This window comes from Drosophila obscura, unplaced genomic scaffold (genome assembly GCF_018151105.1).
Source record: "Drosophila obscura isolate BZ-5 IFL unplaced genomic scaffold, ASM1815110v1 contig_73, whole genome shotgun sequence".
In the NCBI taxonomy this organism is placed as follows: Eukaryota; Metazoa; Arthropoda; class Insecta; order Diptera; family Drosophilidae; genus Drosophila; species Drosophila obscura.
Genome location: NW_024542865.1, coordinates 1328815 through 1348426, shown reverse-complemented (window position 1 = coordinate 1348426; position 19612 = coordinate 1328815). Strand labels below are relative to the sequence as shown.

The following is a 19612-nucleotide window of genomic DNA, read 5'->3' as shown; positions in this document are numbered from 1 at the left end:
AAACTTAATTGTAAAAATTCGAAAGCAAAAGTAAAAAAGCAAAAAAAAAGTATTTTCGGCATCGAACAGATAGACAAACAGACAGACAGAGCAGAGCAGATTACCTTACCACTAATATTATACATATTGAAAGCTTGGAAAGAATCACTTTAAGCCTTATATACAACAAAAAACAAAAAACAAAAACAAAAACAAGCAATAATTGATAAAGAAGCCTAGAAAAAGCGGAGAAACAAGATTCGATTCCAGATTCAAGAAAATTATTAGTCAAGAATTAAGAATATTTGATATCAAAATGTCTGATTCGTAAGTAGAGAAGAAATTGCATAAAACAGCTATATACACACACACACACACACACACACACACACACAAACATCAAAGATCCACACAGTCGTAGAAATATTTAGAAAAATTAAAACAACAAAAACAACAACAACAACCACAACAACAACAACAACCACAACAACAACAACCACAACAACATTAATTGCCATCCAACTCCTGCAGAAGGCAGGAGGAGCAGCAAGAGCAGGAGCGCATAGAACGCGAATTGGTCGATTGGATCTGTCAAGCAAATCAGCAGACACACCATCCAGAGGCCACAACTGGCCAGGAGCAACTGCCAGAGTTGACAGCAAACGACAGTCGAGGACAAAGCGACAAATCGGTTGATTCAGGGGGCCTGATATGCACACCAGACGGCGGCAGCAGCATCTTAGCCTACGAGTATTTATTTGAGCAGAGCTTCGAACTTCACCAGCAGCAGCAGCAGCAGCGGCAATTCCAAGAGTGGCAGCAGGAATTGGAAGAGGAGCAAGAGCAACTGCAACTGCTGGATCAGCAACTGCAATTGCAGCAAGAGCTATTCAGGCAGGAACAGGAGCAGCAGCAGTTGGAGCAACAGCAGCAATTGGAGCAACAGAAGCAGTTGGAGCTACAACAGCAGCAGCAGCAGTTGGAGCTACAACAGCAGCAGCAGCAGTTGGAGCAGCAGCAGCAGCAACAGCAGCAGCAGCAGCAGGAACCGATCAATGTAATTGCAGATTTGGAATTTGTGTCCGTTAACGAATCACAGGACCTAGAGGAGCCTGAGTCGCCGAACGTCGACGAACACGGGCAACCAGTTGAGGAGGTCATATACGAATGCCTAGACCCGGTAACCGGCATACTAACCTACAGCAAGCGCAATCCCAGCGACCAGAAAGAGGAGACTGCTAAGACTCCCCCCGAAGCGGCTGTATCTAAATCGCTAGAAACTCTAGGGCTAGCAGAGCTCCTAGGCGCTTGGGGCACGAAGAAGTGTGAGAATCAGACATCAAAGATCTTGCGGCTGCTGGAAGAGCGTACGAAGGAGGCGGAGAATAGGGACGCGGAGAAGTTACGACAGCACCAGGAGCACCTGCTGGAGCTAGAGGCATACCGTCAGAGCAACAAGCAAAAGGCGCGAGCCCAAGAGCAGGCGCGCCGACGTCGGGAGGCAAACAGGAAGATTGTGGAGGAGGAGGCCAAATCCACAAAACGTATCGCGGCACTGAAGAAGGACATCGAGCATCAGATCCGAGTGCAGAAGGAATCGGAGGCCAAGTGGCTCCGGGACGAGGCCGAAAAAGATAGAGAATTTGAGCGGTGGTCAGAGCTGAAAAAGAGCGAGGCGAGGGCTCAACGGCAGCGAGAGGAGGAGCAGAAGCTGCGCGACGAGCTCCGGTTGATCGAAGAGGAGAAGGCGGCGCAGAGTCGCAAGCAGAAAGAGGCGGTCAGCGAGCTAGATCAGCAGAGGCAGAGATTCATGCAACACCAGAGGCTGCACACAGAAGCATTCTTCAGCCATTTTCCATACGGGGAATCCAACCATTTCTATCCGCACGAGTACAGCAGCAGCAGCTGCAGCAGCAGCTACAGCAACAGCAGCAGCAGCAGCAGCAGCAACACGACGGTCGCAACGTCGACGAGATTCCCCACAGCATCCTCCTGTGCGTCGCTGATGCAAAACGAAATGGTTAGCATACCGATGGCCAATCTGAATGGCGGCCTCAAGGCGGCGTCTGGATCGGCCGGTGGCTCGGCCACTGGCGGTGGCGTGCGATACTTTTCACAATTTAGCAAGGGTGGCGTCTCCGGTGTCTCCACCGGCAGCAGCACCACCACCACCACCCTGGTGCACCAGCACCAGCATCTGCAGCACCAGCGCAAGCCCATGGCCAATGGGGATCTTTATGCCAACGGCAGAGTGGCTGTCGTAACCAATGGCATGCGCATCAAAACGGAGCAACAGGATCTGCTGGATTCCCTTACTGTGATCAAACCGGAACTGATTACCAAAATGGAGCCCACAGCAGTGCAGACACCGCCACCACTACCACCACTACCACCAGTGGCAATGGCAGCCACAGCAGTAGCAGACACTCAGGCAGCAGCAGTGGCTGCTTCAGTCACAGATGAACCATTGGCGCTGCTCAGCGACCAGCAGCAGCAGCAGCAGCAACAGCAACAGCAGCAACAGGCAGCAGAGGCGGACGATCCCGAACTGGACATTGTGATCAACAATGTGGTCTGCTCGTTCAGTGTGCGATGCCACCTGAAGTTGAGGGACATTGCGCTGCGCGGCTGCAATGTGGAGTATCGCAGGGAGAACGGAATGGTGACCATGAAGCTGCGACGCCCCTATACGACGGCATCCATATGGTCATCCGGCAGGATCACCTGCACAGGCGCCACCTCTGAGATAATGGTAGGTGCAACCAGCTAATATCGACCCGACCCAAAAGCAAATCCTTAATCGAACTCTCACTCTCATTCGGCAGGCCAAAGTGGCAGCCAGAAGGTATGCCCGGGTCTTGGGCAAACTCGGCTTCCCCACACGCTTTCAGAACTTTCGCATTGTGAATGTTCTGGGTACCTGCAGCATGCCCTGGGCCATTAAGATTGTCAACTTCTCGGAGAAGCATCGCGAGAATGCCAGCTACGAGCCGGAACTGCATCCGGGTGTCACATACAAGATGAAAATGCCAAAGGCCACGCTGAAGATCTTCTCCACGGGCAGCATTACAGTGACAGGTGAGTTTCGACAGGTCTCTCTAGCTCTCTCCGGCTCTCTCTATAGATCGCACTTGCTTTTTGCTTTTAGCCGCCAGCGTGAACGATGTGGAATCGGCCATACAGCATATCTATCCATTGGTACACGAGTTCCGCAAGCAGCGTTCGCCGGAGGAGCTGCAGCATTTAAGGGCCAAGCAGAACAAAAATGCCGGAATCACTGGCACACCCGCCGCCGCCAGCATCACCAGCACCATCACCGACGCCAACGAGACCCGGGCACTGGAAGATCAGATCCTCACGGCATCGAAGACTTTATCGCGCAGCGATATCTTGGTGAATACCACCGCTGCCCATGCAAAGACAATGCCTAGCAATGCGGCTGGGGATCTGGTCAATGTGGCGGTGAGCAATGTGCAGCGGCTGAAGCAGATCGAATCGTATCGCCAGATGTCGCATCAGACGCACGAGGAGCGCCGCCACATACCCTACCCGCGGGACAAGTCGGAGGCAGGGCTGTTCCCCCACTCGACACCCAGCGCGCCACCGGGTGACAATATCTGTGCCAATGCCCGGCGACGGGCCACCGAATGTTGGGCCACCAAGCTGCAGAACAAGCGGCCACGCTACAATGATCCCAGCCCAGTGACGGCGGGAGGCAAGACAACGACAGCGACGACAAGCGCAATCACCTCTTCCTCCTCCAATCCCGCCATCCAAAGCACATCCGCCACATCTGCCACCGGCACTGCCATTACGGGCCCCATTCTGCCGCTCTCCTCGCTAACGCCCATCGGCAACATCAGTGGCAGCAGGCCCTTCGGCCTGATGGCCGCGCGCACAATGATCCCTGCCACGGGGACGATCATCAAGATCAAGCAGAGCTGCATTAAGCCATTGAACCGCAATGCCCTGGCCGCATTCACCGCTGCCTCCAGTGGTAGCATCGCTACCGCTGTCAATGCCACTGCCACAGCCACAGCCACAGGCACAGCCAATTTTAGTCTTGGAGCTGCTGCTGCTTCTGCAGCCAAGCGGGAGCGCCAATTGAGCTGCAACTCGGATTTGGATATTGAAATGGGCTGGCCATGATGTGGGATGATTGAATGATTCAGATCAGAACAGAACAGAACATAACAGAGAAGGAGAAGGAGAAACGAGAGAGAAACCAGAGAGAGAGAGAGAGAGAAACAAGAGAGAGAGAACGGAAGAAAGGAACAATATATCGTCGTTGCCTATGCCAAAATATTTAGAAGTTAGAACAAAAACCCAAACAAAATCAAACACAAACAACAAACACACACACAAACAAACAGAAAGAAAGGAAACAAATGAAAGGAAAGCAAAGCATCGAATGGAATCGTTTCTTCAACTTCATTTTTCGTTTGAATTTGTGTTTGGTGTTCTCTGCATTTAAACGAAGGAAACGGAGGACACAAAAATCAGAAGAGAAACGCAACTAAAACAAGAGCCAAAAATATAATACTAAGGTGAGTTTTACCCCCCCCCACACTCCTTTAAATGCCCACCCCCCCTAATGGTAGTATTTTCTTGTCATCTTCTTTCACAGATTTATGTTAATTTCATCCCCCCTCCCCCCTCCCAAATCAACAAACAATTGTAAACACAGAGATCACAGAGATGGGTTATATGGTATATGGTATACCACTTACCATGCGCATCCATTGGGGGGGGGGATAAATCTGTAATTGAAGAACCATCGTAGACATAAAATAAAATACTAAAAGGCAATATACGATTTCTATATTCGATTATAATACGTAGAGAAATACAGCTACGTAGATCCCCTACCACCACCCACCCCCCACACATACCTTTATTTTTTATATAATAATTAACGTAATTATATAGTTTTTTTTTTAGTAAATTAATTTCTGTATATTTAGTTAGATAATTTACTGTGAACAAACCACCGCCTAATGAAAGAAAATACTGTAAAACGAATCATATAAATCGTAAATGTATGCTATAGCCACAGAGAGGGAGAGTGCAAGAAGGAAAACCATACAGTCAGTCGAGTCAGTACCCCGCTACCCGTTCCCCACTCCACTCCACTCCACCCGAACCCAATCCAATCCAAAGCAATGCCTTAAAATATAAGCAATAGGAAGCGCACTTTAAGCAGTATATATATTAGGAGTGGAGAAGGCGAGAAGAGAAGGCGCACTCAAGTGCCTTTAATCACACAAACACACACAGAAAACATTTTGTAACTTTACCTAGAGCCTTAATCCAACAGAAAATGAGTAAAAACAAGCAATAGAAGCACTCAAGTGCCTTCCAAATGAATAAAACACGCGACACCACATACACAATCCTACAATCAAGCAGTCCGTCAAGCAGTAAATTGATGTTTTTTTTCCTTCTTCGAAGGAGATTTCCTCCGAAGAAGAACCACCCCCCACAACCCCATCTCCAAAAAGAAACCACAAACACAACAATTTAGTCTTATTTCAATAATATTAATAATACACAATAATATATTTATAAATATTATTTGCTTTTGTTTTGTTTTCGCTTTAAGTTTTAAGTGCAAAAAGCTTCTATCGAAAACATTCAGTTGTTGTAGTAGGGAAACAAAACGAAAACAGAAACAGAAAGATAACAAAAAGGAAAAACACACAAAAAATGGTTCGATTAAAACACATACAATAGCATACAGCATAAAGTACGTACATATATAGTACATATTTACTATATACATTTAAGCTTACGAAACACACCTATATCTGGTCACTTGTAAACCAATAACAAACAGAACTAATGCTATACAACTATAGTAATATTTGTAATTATGTTTAGTTATGAGTCGGAAAACACACACCACACCACACAAACACACACACACACATTATATATATATATATATATACAAACTTTATACATTGCATACATACAAACAAAAATGAGAGGAAACAAAAACAATTATCATGCTAGCCTTAGACTCAAACCCAAACGGATGACGATTAATTCTAAGTGTTTATTCTTAATACAATAAGTTTATTTCTCCTCTTAAAAACTATTATCGCATAGGTAACCAAAAAGAAAACACACCTACACAAAAACACACACATACATATATACATAGATATATATTGATCAATATATTTATATTTATATAGATTGATTTTTTTTTTGAATTTTTTTTTTAAATTTTTAATTATATATTGAAAAAGCAAACAAGCAAAAAAGCAACTTAAGTCTAGATCTAGAAACTTGTTCCTGTGTTGTTGACAAATCGAGAAATGAAAGCAAACAAAGCAAAAAGCATACATTTTATTTAGTTGAAACATGCATTTGCAAAAACACACACAAACACACACACACATGCATGCATACGTACACATACATAATATAATTAATTAAGTTAAAATCAAGAAACGAAAAGCAAACCAACAAATACGAATCGTTAGCAATAATAATAAAAGCAAACAAATGAAGGATTATCTACCATGTGTAATCGCAAGACAAAACCACAAATAACACAAAAGCAAGCAGAGCCAAAGCAAGCAGTCGACAGCAAACAAACACAAACACAAAAATGAAACCAATACTCACGCCAGGCAAGCAGGCCAGGCAGGCGAGGCAGGCGGCCAGAGTGCTCGCTCTCTGGCAGCGGCGCTGCCGCAGCTGTAAACCACCATAAGTAGTCGTGTAAATAGCCCTTTTGTTTTTGAAATGCGATTATGTCGTGCCTTCAGCCTTCGACAAGCAATTATAAGCAGTTATAAGCAGTAAAAGAATGAGGAGAAAAATACGCAAAAAGCACACTAGCCAATTGTACAATCAATCAATCAATGAAATATAACTCGCAGCATCCCCTCCCCACCCCCCCTCCTCACCGAAATACATGCATACATATGTCTGAATGGAATGGAATGGAATGTGTGTGTTTGTGGGGTATCGGTATCAATTAGGCATAGGAATTTTTGTAAGAATTGCCTCAGTATCTCTAATACCATAAGCATAACATAATCACACCTTCGAGCGACCCTAGGACATATGAGAACCCCAGAACATACACACATGCAAACATGCAAACATACAAACATACAAACATATTTCTGTTATGCTTTTCATATCGTTCATACTTTAAGCATAATCAAAACATCATACATACATATGTCATTTGCTAAGAAAACCAAACTAACAATACAATACAAAACATACATATATGTATATGTATATGTAGAAATGTTTTACATCGGAATATGCCTTTAGGGAACAAATAGCAAATTAAGAGATGCGAATGCAAGTAGCAATTAGCGAGGAGCGGAGCAGCGGAGAGCGGAGAGAGGAATGTTGTAAACAATTGCAAAAATCGAAGTGCTTGAAACTAGAATTTAAGTGTTAGATCTTAAGGCTAGAAGGAACACACACAAACAGAAACCACAACCAATAACCAATAATTGAAAATTAAAGAAAATGGAATACTAATGTCTAAGCCAAAACGCATATAGCAATTAACTAAACCCTAGAAGAGTAATAAGTAAATGATAGTGAGGATCATCCCCCTGTGTGTAGATAGATAGTTGTTGAAATACGCAAAAAACAAAAACAAATAATAAAAAGATGGTGAGCAAAGAATTCTTTCTATAGGCATTACAACAAATATTACAAAAAGTTGAGATTCTTATTGAGGTGTGCATATGACACATGACATATGACATGCACTTTAAACTGCCTTTGAAAATAAACAAAAGCCTAGGATTATAGGAAATTTATTAACGAAACAAATTATATACACAATGAGAAAGGAAATTGCTTAGCAGAAGAGCAGGGCGCTGCAGGAAAGATGAATGATGATGCTTATGATTATGATTATTGAATTGTATGTATTACATGTATGTATGTATCTATGATGACCCACAAAACCGTACTAATTTTATGCTATCTTCTGCAATAACAATAAACCAACAGAGAAAGACCACAACTAGTTGTAGAAGAGAGAGAGAGAGATCGAGAGAGAGAGTAGAAGAGTAGGAGCCAGGAGGAACACGCCTAACTAATGTGTATTTGGTTTCATATATAGAACACTTTTGAAAGAAAGCAAAAAAAACTAAAAATATTTATATAGTATACACCACATAAAAGTACGAGTATATATATATTTTTTATTATTACGTATTTAAAAACAAAATGAGAGAACAATGAAACAATGAATGATGAATAATGAATAATGGTGTGTAGATGGATGATTATGATGATGAAACTATGAAAAACAAATGGAGAAATGAAAAATCAACAAAATAACATAATTCTGTTTTTGTTTTGCCGTAAAGACTGCATTATACCAACAATTAATTATATACACAATTATTATATATAAATGTATATATAATAAATAATGTGTAAAGACGATCAAGAGAGAGAAACGAAAGAAAGAGACGACGACCGATGGAGAAAGGAAACATATTTAGGCATTAAAACAGAAAAATTGATAAATAAACATACAAAAAAAAAAAAACAAACAAAAAAAAAATATGAAAAAATTAAACAAAAACCAAGAAACATTTATTTACTAGCACCTAAGCGCACTGGACCAGCGAGAGAGGGAGAGAGAGAGAGAGAAAGTGTTTTCCATCGATACCCGAGGATCCAGTCAGCCAGCCGCCAGAGCCTTTGAGGCTATACCGGCGCGATCAATATTAAAAAGCAAGAAGCAAAAAACGAAAAGCAAACAAAATAATGATGTGAAATCAACCTTACCAAAACGTGCTAACCCAAGGGGATGGGGATTGCCCTTCCATTTATAGTTAAGAGATGCGGAATGCAATACACACACCCCCAATACCCGCCAGCAGATCCCCAAAATGAAACATAAATTAATTACCAATATCCAAAAACTTGGTATTAGTCGTAAGTTTAGATGATAGTACCACCCTACCCCATGCAGTAGTTTGTATAAGAAAGAAACAAAACTAAAAGTTCGATTTCGAGAGAGAGAGATACATATGTATGGAACTTGTTGGACTCAAGACACCGGTCTCCGGTCTCCGGTTCCGTACGAGTGTTTAGTAGGTGTGATCTTTGTTTGATTTTCGAGAGTTTGTAATTGTTTGCATCTACTATATCAAGCAAATTTCCTATATACATACACACACACACACATACATATATATATCTACCACATATACATACATACACAAAAAGCAGAGCAGAGAACTCATCTGATCTATGTTTAGTTCCACAGTTTAGTTTAGCGTCTGGGTCTCGTTCAATTGAGCGAAACTCTGCACTGAAGTCCAAACTACAGTCCCGACAACAACAACAAAACACCAACACAAAAGCCAACCAAATGAAAGCAATTTGTTTGAATAAAACTCAAATTACATAAACATGTGCGTTCTTTCATTTGTTCAAATGTTTAAAATATGAAAATCAACTCGGAGGCTCTTCCAGGATTTTGCTTAACAGAGGCCGTTGAAGCATAGCATGGAAATAACAGTGCTCTGTTAACAGCAGCAGAACAGCAGAATGTTAAGCCACCTGGTGTCCATGTCACATGCACATGCACATGCACATGTATGAGTAGAATAAATGCATTTTATTTAGGCAACATTTTACTTGTTTTTTTGTTTTGGAAAAATAAGTTTGATGTCGACTATTTGGTTCACATAAGCAATGCCGGCTCCTCGTACCCGTCGCCAACGTCCGCTGGCAGGTAGCAGGATGTGTAAATGAAGTAGAAGACGCCCACAATGGTGTTGAGGTCAACGAAGTACAGATAGTAGACGATAATGTTGTTGCACCACACCTCCACAAAGGGCGTCCGCTCGTGGAGTATCACGGTGGAGATGAGCAGAATGACAGCCAGGACAGTGCCCACAAGCATCATCTACACACAATGGGAATACATATACGTAATCGAAATGTACTAATGCACGAGAAGGGCGGGGGGCGGGGGGGGGCGCTCACTCACCCCATTGGTGGTGACCTGGTTGATCTGAAAGTGGCTCACGTACTTGGCCCGAATCAAAATCATGATAACAAACGAATAGAACATGGTCAGCACCATCGTCCAGCGCATATAGAAGAGCTCCAGCCAGGTGAGATGCGGCACCTGAATGTTGTCCACAATTATGGTCCTGCTGCAGCGCTCCGAGCTATCGTCCGGCACACGCACAGCCACATGAACGGCTGCATCCCCGTGGATGTGCACAATCTTGTTGAGCATGTGGAGGGCACCAAAGCAGGCAATCTACACATGTACGTGATGGATGGATGGGTGGGAGAGTCATGCATCAGCCTTCGACTGGGGGGACACTTGGGGCACACACTCACAAAGGAACTCAGCGACAAAAGGCCGCAGCACAAGTCCAGGGCTCGGCACATCTTTCGATTCAGTTCGATTCAATTCGATCTTGTTGCAATCAGCTGCCAGTAACGACTGGCCACGCAGTGGGAGTGGAATCCATACCTAGAGGGAGTCTCCGGCTGTAAAATACCAGAACCCCACCCCATCAAATACACTGAGCACTGATTTTTCGCTGTCGCAGCTGGAAGTGGGGATGGTATGCATTGTCGATGTCGCAGCTGGATTGTCGTTTGGAGGCAGGCGTAAACAGTTTTATTTTACACATGTTTTTTGGCGACTTAAATGCTTAATCATACAAAAATGATGGCGACACTCTCCCTATGGGTATTGGGTGCTGTGTGCTGGGTGCTGGTGTGGTATGTGTGTGCGTGTGGGGGATGTCTGGATGTGTGCATGGATGAGGGAGGGAGGCTTTAAAATTAGTCAACTTGTTTGGAGTATGTCGTTGTAGGATCGAAAGAAGATTAGGAAACGGGGGCAGGTTAAACTACTGGCTAAACTTGACGCCTATGTTGTTGACGCGCGTCTGCATGTGCTGGAGGACATCCTGCGAGAAGTCCTCGATGGTGGTGAAGCGGCTCTTCTGGAAGCTGAAGATGTCGCCCAGGAAGGAAAGCAGCTGCTCGCGAAAATAGTGACAAATGTCGCGCAGGTTCTCGTTGGGCCCAAAGAAGCCCCAGGCCATCAGCGGTGATATCTGCTCGGATATCACATAAAAATGGGACATGAACCCATTGGGGAACTTGAGCATGCGCTTCTTTGCCTTCAGCACCGACCACACGGCCGTCGTTAGAGCCTGTCCAATGCAACGCAGCGAGCGAGAGAGAAAGGAGTGCCAATTGGTGTCAGGTGTCAGGTCAAATGTTAAATGTCAAATGCGTTTGCTTACCGTCTCTTTGAATCCGTTGGATAGCCAACGATTTTGGACCACAGCCGTGACACTGGCTGGCGGCGTGTCCAGATCCTTGAAAGAGTCCAGGATGATAAAGTCCAGGCAGATGTCGTAGAAGGTCATTGCCTTGACGTTGCGTTGCTCCAGCTCCATTTGGATGCAGGGCCATGCATTGGGGTCCTTCAGGAAGTTCACCATGTCCTCGTAGCCAACGAGAAACTCCTTCGTGTCCTTGTCGCCCAGGCAGAGCAGATCGGTAAGGATCTGCCGGCCCGCATCGCAGATCCACTGACCGACAGCGGGATCCTTGAAGAGAAACTGAAAGGCCAGACGGACGCAGTGGAGCTTCGCCAGGTACTCGGTGTCGGTGCTGCAGTGCACCAGCTCCGCCCGAATGGTGCGGCAGGGCACCGTGTACTCATCGTGATGCTTCAGTGCGCTCTGGAACAGCGGATACTCCTCGTACGAGGTCTCGATGAAGCCCTCGAATTCCCGCAGATCGGCCACCTGGTCGAGGGCCGAGGCGAAACTCTCCGCAGAATCAAAATTGGGATCGGAGCCGGCCCTACTGAGCACGCTGCCCGACTTGCGGGAGATGCGGTCCTCGTCATCGCCGCCGACGCCACCGCCAGCGGTGAGGCGATCCTCCTCGGCCTCGTCTATGGAATGTTCCTCGCGAAAAAGCACCGATCGCTGGTCAAGGAAGAGCAGCTCACTCTGCTCCTGCAGCGTGTAGGCCATCTCCAGCAGGTTCTGGATCTCGCGACAGAACTCCGAGTCCTCGGCCGTGGTCAGCGGGGCGGGAAATCCGCCCGGCGAATAGTGTGAGGCCAGAGCATCCTCCCAGAAGTTGATGACTGTGTCCAGGGCCTCCATACCCATGACGCCCAGCTGCTGTACGGTCAGCTGGGTGACGGCTGTGGGCACAGCATTCGTTCCACTGGGCCCCATAATGCCAATGGAGCCCGAGGCCATTGACAGGCGATCAGAGTAGGCGATTGTCGAGCCAACCGGGCTGCCCGAGCGTGCCGAGGCCTTGGAGCCGGCAATCGATAGCAGATCGTTGGGACTGCGCATACTGTTCCTCGTCCGACGATTTGTGTACTTCCTGGGACGACGTGGTGGGCGTGGAGGCTTCCGGCGACGCAAGAAACGCGATAGGACGCCCATCAGAGCCACGCCAGCGGTCAGTGAGAAGATAACGACCTGATCAATGGGTTCAGAGGGTAAATAACAAACAAAAATCGTTTCAGCCTCTGCTTACCTTTGTGGTGGTGGAGACACGGAAGGGCAGCAGGCTACCGGTCCATGGTGCCGGTACGTTGCGATGCATGACTTTTGAATTTTGAACACTTTCGATTTGGATGCGATGCGGAAGGGTTTAGATTAGTGTTTTTTGTGTGCGGATGACTCCCCTGGCTCTGCTCTGCTCTCTGATTGTGTGCGTGCTTTGAGGTTAGGCCCAGCTAGTAGCCCCGCCAACACCAATCTGACCGCACATTGGCCACTAGGCTGTTGCTTTGCTCATCGGTTGGCCTGCCCTTTGGAGTTTGTGTTTTCCCCTTGTTTTCCTCGTAATAACTATTGCTTGGCAGTCACTTTTGCACCGATTGGTTGCCTTGGTTTACTGGCTGTGCTATGGAGTTGACAGGGGGTCTTCAACCGAGGATTTCCTTGATGTTGGTCAGTCAAAACTTTCACTTTTAGGCCGAAAACAACAAAATTGCATCACAACGTTGAGGGAGCGCGCGCGGCACCAGAGGGCCATCAGCTGTTGGAAGGGCTGCCAGACCGCGGATTGTCAGAGCTGAGCAAATTACTGTGAACGTAGAAATCACAGTGACAGAGTAACGATATGCTGAAATTTCACTCGTTTTTTAGTCACGGAGGGCAGAAATTGCTCATTTCTGATATCCGCCTACAGAGTTGCAAATCATAATCGATAAAATGATTTATTGGGCCAAGAAAGTGGGCGGGAAAGAGGGAAATGAATTGAATAATCGAATCAGTTTAATAATTAAATCAATTATGACATCTTTTCTGTCACAATTTTCATAATTTTTGTGGATGCTAATCCGATTCGATAACACACACACCGGGTTGATGTGACGTCACACAAACCTGAGAGATGCGCCATCCGGTACACGCCAGCAGAAGAAGCAACAATAACAAAAACAAAAACAACAGCAACAGCCAAAGCAGAACCGGCAAAAGCCAGTGCAAGATTGTTTCTGTTTCGGTTTCTGCTGTTGTGGCACGGGCAGAAATACATATTTTGGCATTATTAAATTGGTATTTTGGCATTGGCGCAAGCGAAAACATCCACACAAACACACAACTACAGGGCCAGCGAGACGCACAGAGAGGCACAGACACAGCCACAGCCACAGCCACAGGCACAGGCACACACTTTCCTAGCACTTACTCATGCCACTGTAGCAAAATATTCTTTGTGGCTTTTCAGTATTGTTATTAGTCCCGCAGCAGCACAAAGACAACGACTGACGACCGACTGCCTGCCACTCGCCCATTATCATCATAGATAAATGATGTCTGAAGATGCCAAGAGTGAGTACAGTGCGATACAAGCATAATCGAATGCAAAGCACTTTTTCTTATGATTCTGCCTACCTTCTGTTGGCCAGGTCCAGGACCACGCACCCGTAACATCATTGAAAATCAACTGTTTCGTCGCCAGCACAGCCTGAAGCTTGAGGCGCTGCAAAGGCAGCGCACCCTTCAGGGCGATGACGACACCGACGTGGGCGAAGAACCCTTCGACAAGGTCAGTTCAGTGGGATATGGGTTGGGAGCATGAGCATGACCCTGAGAACGGCTAACGGCTCTCTTTCTTTTAGACACAAATAGTCATCATATTCACGGAGAAGGCCAAGCTGCGCCACTGTCAGGATGTGGAGAAGATAATCAATGAATTCGGCATACAGACCACACTGGAAATTGTGAGGTGAGCGTGGAGCTTCGCTTCCCTATACACCACATGGTACATGCTCCCTTTAATGGCATTTCGTTTATGTAGGAAAACTGAAAAGTATCTGTATCTGTCTGCCAGTCTGGACACCTTGCTGCGGCTGGCCGATTTGGCCGAGCTGGAGAAGAAGACCACCACGGGCAGCATGCAGAAGTTCAACAATGGCTGCGTCTCTGACTTTCTGCTGCCCGGCATGGCCAAGGACCAAATTCTGCGCTACTGTGAGATTCCCGTTCTGATCAAGGACGTGATCAAGCCACCGATCAAGTCCTACATTCAGAAGGGCTACATCGAGGACATGTTTCCCCTGCACGATATTGTGGGTGAATTTCGTAATCAGCCGCCTCAGCTCGGCATTGGCTGACACTCTTCTTGTCTCTTTGTTCCCGCTCTCTTTCAGCTCTATTTGGATCGCTTCAATTGGAATCTGAAGCGTACCCATCTGCCCATAGAGGACATCCGCAACTACTTTGGCTCCAGCATTGGTCTCTACTTTGGCTTCATCGAGTTCTACACGAAGGCCCTGATCTTTCCCGCTGTCTTTGGCATATTGCAGTATCTCTTCGACCTGAATCTCTCGATTGTGTGCAGCTTCTATGTGGTGTGGACAACTGTGAGTGCATGCCCATTTGTGCATCCAGGAGTGGCAATATCGTGAGACTGATTGGGTTTCTCGTCGTTGTAGATCTTCCTGGAGCTGTGGAAGCGCAAGTGTGCTGGCTTCTCGTATCGCTGGGGCACCATCGAGATGAGCAGCCTGGACAAGCCGCGCTCCGACTACCAGGGCCAGCTAAAGCCCGATCCGATCACCGGCAAGATGACACTGCATTACCCGATGCGCTACACGTACCTGCAAATGTACTGCATCTCGTATCCGGTGGTGCTGGTCTGTGTGGTGGCTGCCGGTTGGTTCGCCCTCTACCAGTTCCAGATCGAGGCCGAGGTGCTGGCCGACTTTGGCGCTGAATCGTGGCTGCTGTACGTGCCGGTCATTGTGCAGTCCATTCTGATAGCCATCTTCTCATGGGCCTACGAGAAGCTGGCCACATTCCTCACCAAGCTGGAGAATCATCGCACCCGCTCCCAGTACGATCGGCATCGGGTCAACAAGCTGATGCTCTTCGAGATTGTGAACAACTTCTTCTCGCAGTTCTACATCGCCTTCGTGCTGCAGGACCTCAAGCAGCTCAAGTACCAGCTGATGATGCAGCTGCTCATATTCCAGCTGCTGTGCATTGCCCAGGAGATCGGCATACCCCTGATGGCCGTGCTGCGGCAGAAGTACGTCAAGTTTCGGCATCGCGAGGTGGCCGAGGAGAAGCTGGACAACATCAGCGATCAGCCCCGCTACGAGCAGTCGTTCTACGAGTCCGGCCTGGATGCCTACCATTCCACATACGAGGACTATCTGCAGGTGTGCATACAGTTCGGTTTCGTTGTGCTCTTTGCCGCCGTGGCCCCCTTCGCCGCCATTGGAGCGCTCATCAACAACGTATTTGCCGTCCACATTGACATGTTCAAGCTGTGCAACATCTTCAAGCGGCCGTTCGCCCGCAGGGCCAAGAACATTGGCGCCTGGCAGCTGGCCTTCGAGCTGCTGTCCGTCATGTCGCTGCTGAGCAACTGCGGCCTACTCTTCCTCCAGCCGAATGTCAAGTGAGTGTGCGCGGAAAACTTTGCAATCAAATATTGAATTTCCCCCTTCTACAGGGAATTTTTCTCGCATTGGCTGCCCTCGGTGCCGGATCTGTCGTTTGTCATCTTTGAGCATTTGCTGCTGGGCCTTAAGTTCATCATTCACAAGGTCATCCATGAGCGTCCGCGCTGGGTACGAATTGGTCTGCTAAAAGCGGACTTTGAGACCAGCCAGGCCCTGAAGCAACTCAAGTGGGTATTCCCTTTCCTTTCCTCCCTTTCTGTATTCGTTGTTTAACTCTGTGTTTCCCCTTTGCTTGCAGAAAATTCAAGTCGGAGGCTAACAAGATGGCCTAGGATGGCACTCTCCCACTGCGTCTCCTCCTCCTAATCTACAGTTCCAGTCGGTGGTGCTATTACAACCAAATCCATTATCAAGTCCATTATTATATTTGTACGTTTTATGCGATTTTAATGTGTAACTTCTAACCCGCGGAAAGGTGTGCCTTATAAACTGATAAATGCTTTAATCAAACCCCCCACACACAAGAGACTCCTAGCGCCCTCCTCCCCTGAAGTGCTTGAAGGCCAGAAAGGCATCGATGGCGTGCAGCAGTCCCGCCGCATAGCCCATGTACTAAAAGAGTATGGGGATAGGATATACATGAGTACAGGAGGATTACCTGCAGAATGCTGCAGAGATTCCACACTTACGTAGCAGGCGGTCATGGCCGGATATGCCCAGAAGCCGGGACGCACCAAGAACTGCGGATGCAGCCACACAACGCACGCGAATCCCATGTAGCTGGACGAGCTGAAGTACATGCAGGCGGCCAGGCCATTGAACAGGGTCTCCTGCAAACCGAGAACACAATCTTCAGCTGGATGCTGGGAAGGGGAAGGGCTACTCGGTCAGCTACTCACAAACAGCGACTGTCGAATGAGGCCGTACGATTTCTCCGAGAATCCATAGCACAGGAGCAGTATGCCGGTCGTCGTGAAGCAGTGTCCTGTGGTGGCCAGAAAGCTGGTGAGCGCCTGGCCAATGGAGTCCGCGTAGGGCACACCGTAGCGTATCAGCAGGCCCTCGCAGAGCATCGCCAGACCCAGTTGCATCAGCTTGAGCAGTCCCACCCGCGACAGCACAAAGCCAAAGTTGATGCACGTACAGACGCGACAGCAGCAGATCCTGATGCCCAGCGGCTGACTCATGCCGCGCATTCCAAACGAAGACATTGTATAGGTGCTGTGCTGCTGCTTCTTTGCCGCCAGTCGAAATCCAACTGCTCTCTGTTCTCTGTCTCTGTTTCTGTTCTGCCACAAGACAAGGGATGAGGCTGCGCCTAAGCCAGGAGTCGTCTATAATTAGATGCGGCCACATCTGGCGGCCGTTGCTTGCTTGCCTGCCCCCAAGCGGCGCAAGCGCGCACAGTGGTGCCAGCGTAGGTGCCAGCATAAGTGCCTTTGTGTCTGCGCTGCTCTCTGTGAATGGTGATTGGACCGGACCACTGTGCCTGTCCTATTCGGAGTGAAATGTGCGTGGGGGTCGCAGTAGGCCTGGCATCGGTCCGGTCCGGGTCCGGTCAGGTGTGTGTGTCCCAGTGTGCTTCAAAGGAATCCGCTCAGTCAGCTGTCAGTTGTCAGTCAGTCTGTTTATCGTCTCCGTTGAAATAGTCACAACTAAATTCTCAGCCTGAGTCCCCGGATTCAAAATTCCAAATTCAGTCTTATTTCTGTTGCTAATTGTTTGAAACTCCGCAGCACCACCATGTGTATGCCATTCATCAACAAAGTGCTGCGCCGCAACAAACACAACAGGAACAGAAATCCCACACCCGCACCCAGTGCGACTGACTTGTTGCAGCTTCCTCCGGTGGGGCAGGTAGCGGCGACGCCCGAGGAGACGATGGCAGAACAGACGGCGGCGGCACCAGCACCAGCTGATGTCCCAGCACTAGCTCCAGCAGCAGCAGCAGAGACAACAACGACGGTTCGCACACCGGTGATGCCGATGCAGTCGCCCGCCGCCATGGCCATAGCAATGGCAGCCAGCTTTGCGGCCAGCGGTCGACCCTCCAGGACCTTGTCGACGATCACCAGCGTGAACAGCATAATAGCCAACAATTACGCAGCCACCGTACAGGTGCAGGAGGCCCATAATGCCTCGCCCGCCACCGTAGTCGGTGCTGATGTCGCTGACGCTGCTGCTGCAGTAGACGGCGGCGGAATTCCCGCAGCACCTAGTACCGTCTCCTCTTCTGGGCGCAAGAAGACCTGGCTGGAGTTTTTTGGCATGAGCAAAAAGAAATCCAGCATCGATTCGCTCTAAGCGAAGAGGCGAGGCGGCAGGACTAACAGGACAGGGCGAGACGACTGGCAGCAGAGACAGGATCAGGAGCATTCACAGACAAACATTTACGTTCAAACTTTTGGCTGGCACATTTTAAAAGGAAAGGGAAAATAAACAAAGCGCTACACCCACCCACACACCCTCCCTCGCTCTCTCTCTGTTCGTTTTTCCCACTTCCCACGCCAAGCAGTCCAAGCAGTCTATACAACGGGAATTCGTTCCGCCTGGAGCCTGGCCCTTCCTGTTCCAGCTGGACACTTGACTAGAGGTAAAATGGCATTTATTTGTCTGTTGTGTGCACGGCACGCTACTCTAATCTGTTTAGCTCTATTCTGTTCCATCCCCCATCTCCATCCGTCGGAATGTGCATACTCGAAATCTTCTGCTCTCAGATCGTGCCGTGCCGTGCCGTGTGTGGAGGCGGGGTACAAAAGCCCGCTCAATCGCCGCGGCATCGCTTCGCCAGCGATTAGTGTAATTTATCAGCCGCAACGACAATTTATTTTGCAAAGCGGCTGGGGAGGGGGTGGGGATGCTTTTTGACAATACAATTAATGTTTGCCGTTATCACAAGTAATTGTTGCCGCCTGTTGCCTGCTGCCTGCCACTGCCTGCCACTGCTTGCCACCACTACCACTACGTAAGCGCTGCTTACGTCAATGATTACTTACTCGTATGCACACACCAGGCGCTCCTCCAGCTCTTTCCAGCCCTCTCCCCCAGAATAGCAGTGCTGTAACAATCGGAGAAGCGTTGCATTTGCATAAATAGTTCTGGTCGTAGCCGCAGTATCTGCAATTAGGAATTCGCCAATTCCGTCACGATCTGTGCACCTGCACGTCCGTCCAGCCAACAGCCACGCCGCGGGGGCAAACAGTAAGCAGTGGAAGCGGTAGGGTTTAATAGGGATAGAGGATGCTGGGGTGGGGGTTGGGGGTTGGGGGTTACCAGGCAGAATCATCAATCAACAGAGTTCAACTTTCAATTGTTGGGGGTGGGGCGGAGCGGAGCGGAGGTTGGTTTTTTGGCACGCTCCCCCACGATCTCTTTTCGGTAGGGTAGGCTCATTTCTGCTCTCTCGCACAAAACAAACAACAGACATTTGGCGCACAACAGAGAACACATCTCTTGTCTTGTTTATTTATAAAAATGAGAAAGAAATAAATGTACCGACTAGTATAGCCATAGTATAGTACACACATATGTATGTATGAATGTCGGTATGTATGTACGTACATCTGTACGGATTTATGTAGTATAAGAATGTATATGTACTTCGGTACGTCGTATATTCTCATTGAAGGAAAACTTTGTTCGAAAACGAATTTTTTTTTGTTTTCGGCGTTGGAGCGGCGTCGCCGCCTTTCATTG

General features: G+C 47.7%; 6 protein-coding genes across 6 annotated transcripts; 3 read left to right on the top strand and 3 right to left on the bottom strand.

Annotated features, from left to right (window-relative positions):
* The first annotated feature begins 77 nt into the window (after window positions 1–77).
* On the top strand, window positions 78–4192 carry LOC111065002. The gene is made up of 4 exons (XM_022352930.2): window positions 78–306; window positions 511–2731; window positions 2805–3057; window positions 3128–4192. Exons 1-4 carry the CDS (start codon window positions 296–298, stop codon window positions 4126–4128), a joined length of 3486 nt encoding a protein of 1161 aa, XP_022208622.2. The 5' UTR covers window positions 78–295; the 3' UTR covers window positions 4129–4192.
* Window positions 4193–9583: 5391 nt separating this feature from the next.
* LOC111064925 lies at window positions 9584–10484 on the bottom strand. The gene is made up of 3 exons (XM_022352779.2): window positions 10342–10484; window positions 9980–10258; window positions 9584–9895 (listed from the first exon to the last, which is right to left on the bottom strand). Exons 1-3 carry the CDS (start codon window positions 10390–10392, stop codon window positions 9671–9673), a joined length of 555 nt encoding a protein of 184 aa, XP_022208471.1. The 5' UTR covers window positions 10393–10484; the 3' UTR covers window positions 9584–9670.
* Window positions 10485–10586: 102 nt separating this feature from the next.
* Window positions 10587–13189, bottom strand: LOC111064923 (mitoguardin). Its single transcript, XM_022352777.2, has 3 exons — window positions 12532–13189; window positions 11265–12473; window positions 10587–11171 (listed from the first exon to the last, which is right to left on the bottom strand). The coding sequence occupies exons 1-3, from the start codon at window positions 12598–12600 to the stop codon at window positions 10863–10865; spliced, it is 1587 nt and encodes a 528-aa protein (XP_022208469.2). The 5' UTR covers window positions 12601–13189; the 3' UTR covers window positions 10587–10862.
* A 310-nt stretch (window positions 13190–13499) lies between these two features.
* On the top strand, window positions 13500–16360 carry LOC111064922 (anoctamin-10). Its single transcript, XM_022352776.2, has 8 exons — window positions 13500–13835; window positions 13913–14052; window positions 14126–14232; window positions 14305–14575; window positions 14657–14869; window positions 14942–15912; window positions 15967–16143; window positions 16215–16360. Exons 1-8 carry the CDS (start codon window positions 13814–13816, stop codon window positions 16246–16248), a joined length of 1935 nt encoding a protein of 644 aa, XP_022208468.1. The 5' UTR covers window positions 13500–13813; the 3' UTR covers window positions 16249–16360.
* LOC111064926 (protein singles bar) lies at window positions 16349–17732 on the bottom strand. Its single transcript, XM_022352780.2, has 3 exons — window positions 16816–17732; window positions 16606–16746; window positions 16349–16528 (listed from the first exon to the last, which is right to left on the bottom strand). Exons 1-3 carry the CDS (start codon window positions 17125–17127, stop codon window positions 16448–16450), a joined length of 534 nt encoding a protein of 177 aa, XP_022208472.1. The 5' UTR covers window positions 17128–17732; the 3' UTR covers window positions 16349–16447.
* LOC111064924 lies at window positions 17536–18376 on the top strand. The gene has a single exon (XM_022352778.2). The coding sequence runs from the start codon at window positions 17660–17662 to the stop codon at window positions 18218–18220; it is 561 nt and encodes a 186-aa protein (XP_022208470.2). The 5' UTR covers window positions 17536–17659; the 3' UTR covers window positions 18221–18376.
* Window positions 18377–19612: the final 1236 nt, after the last annotated feature.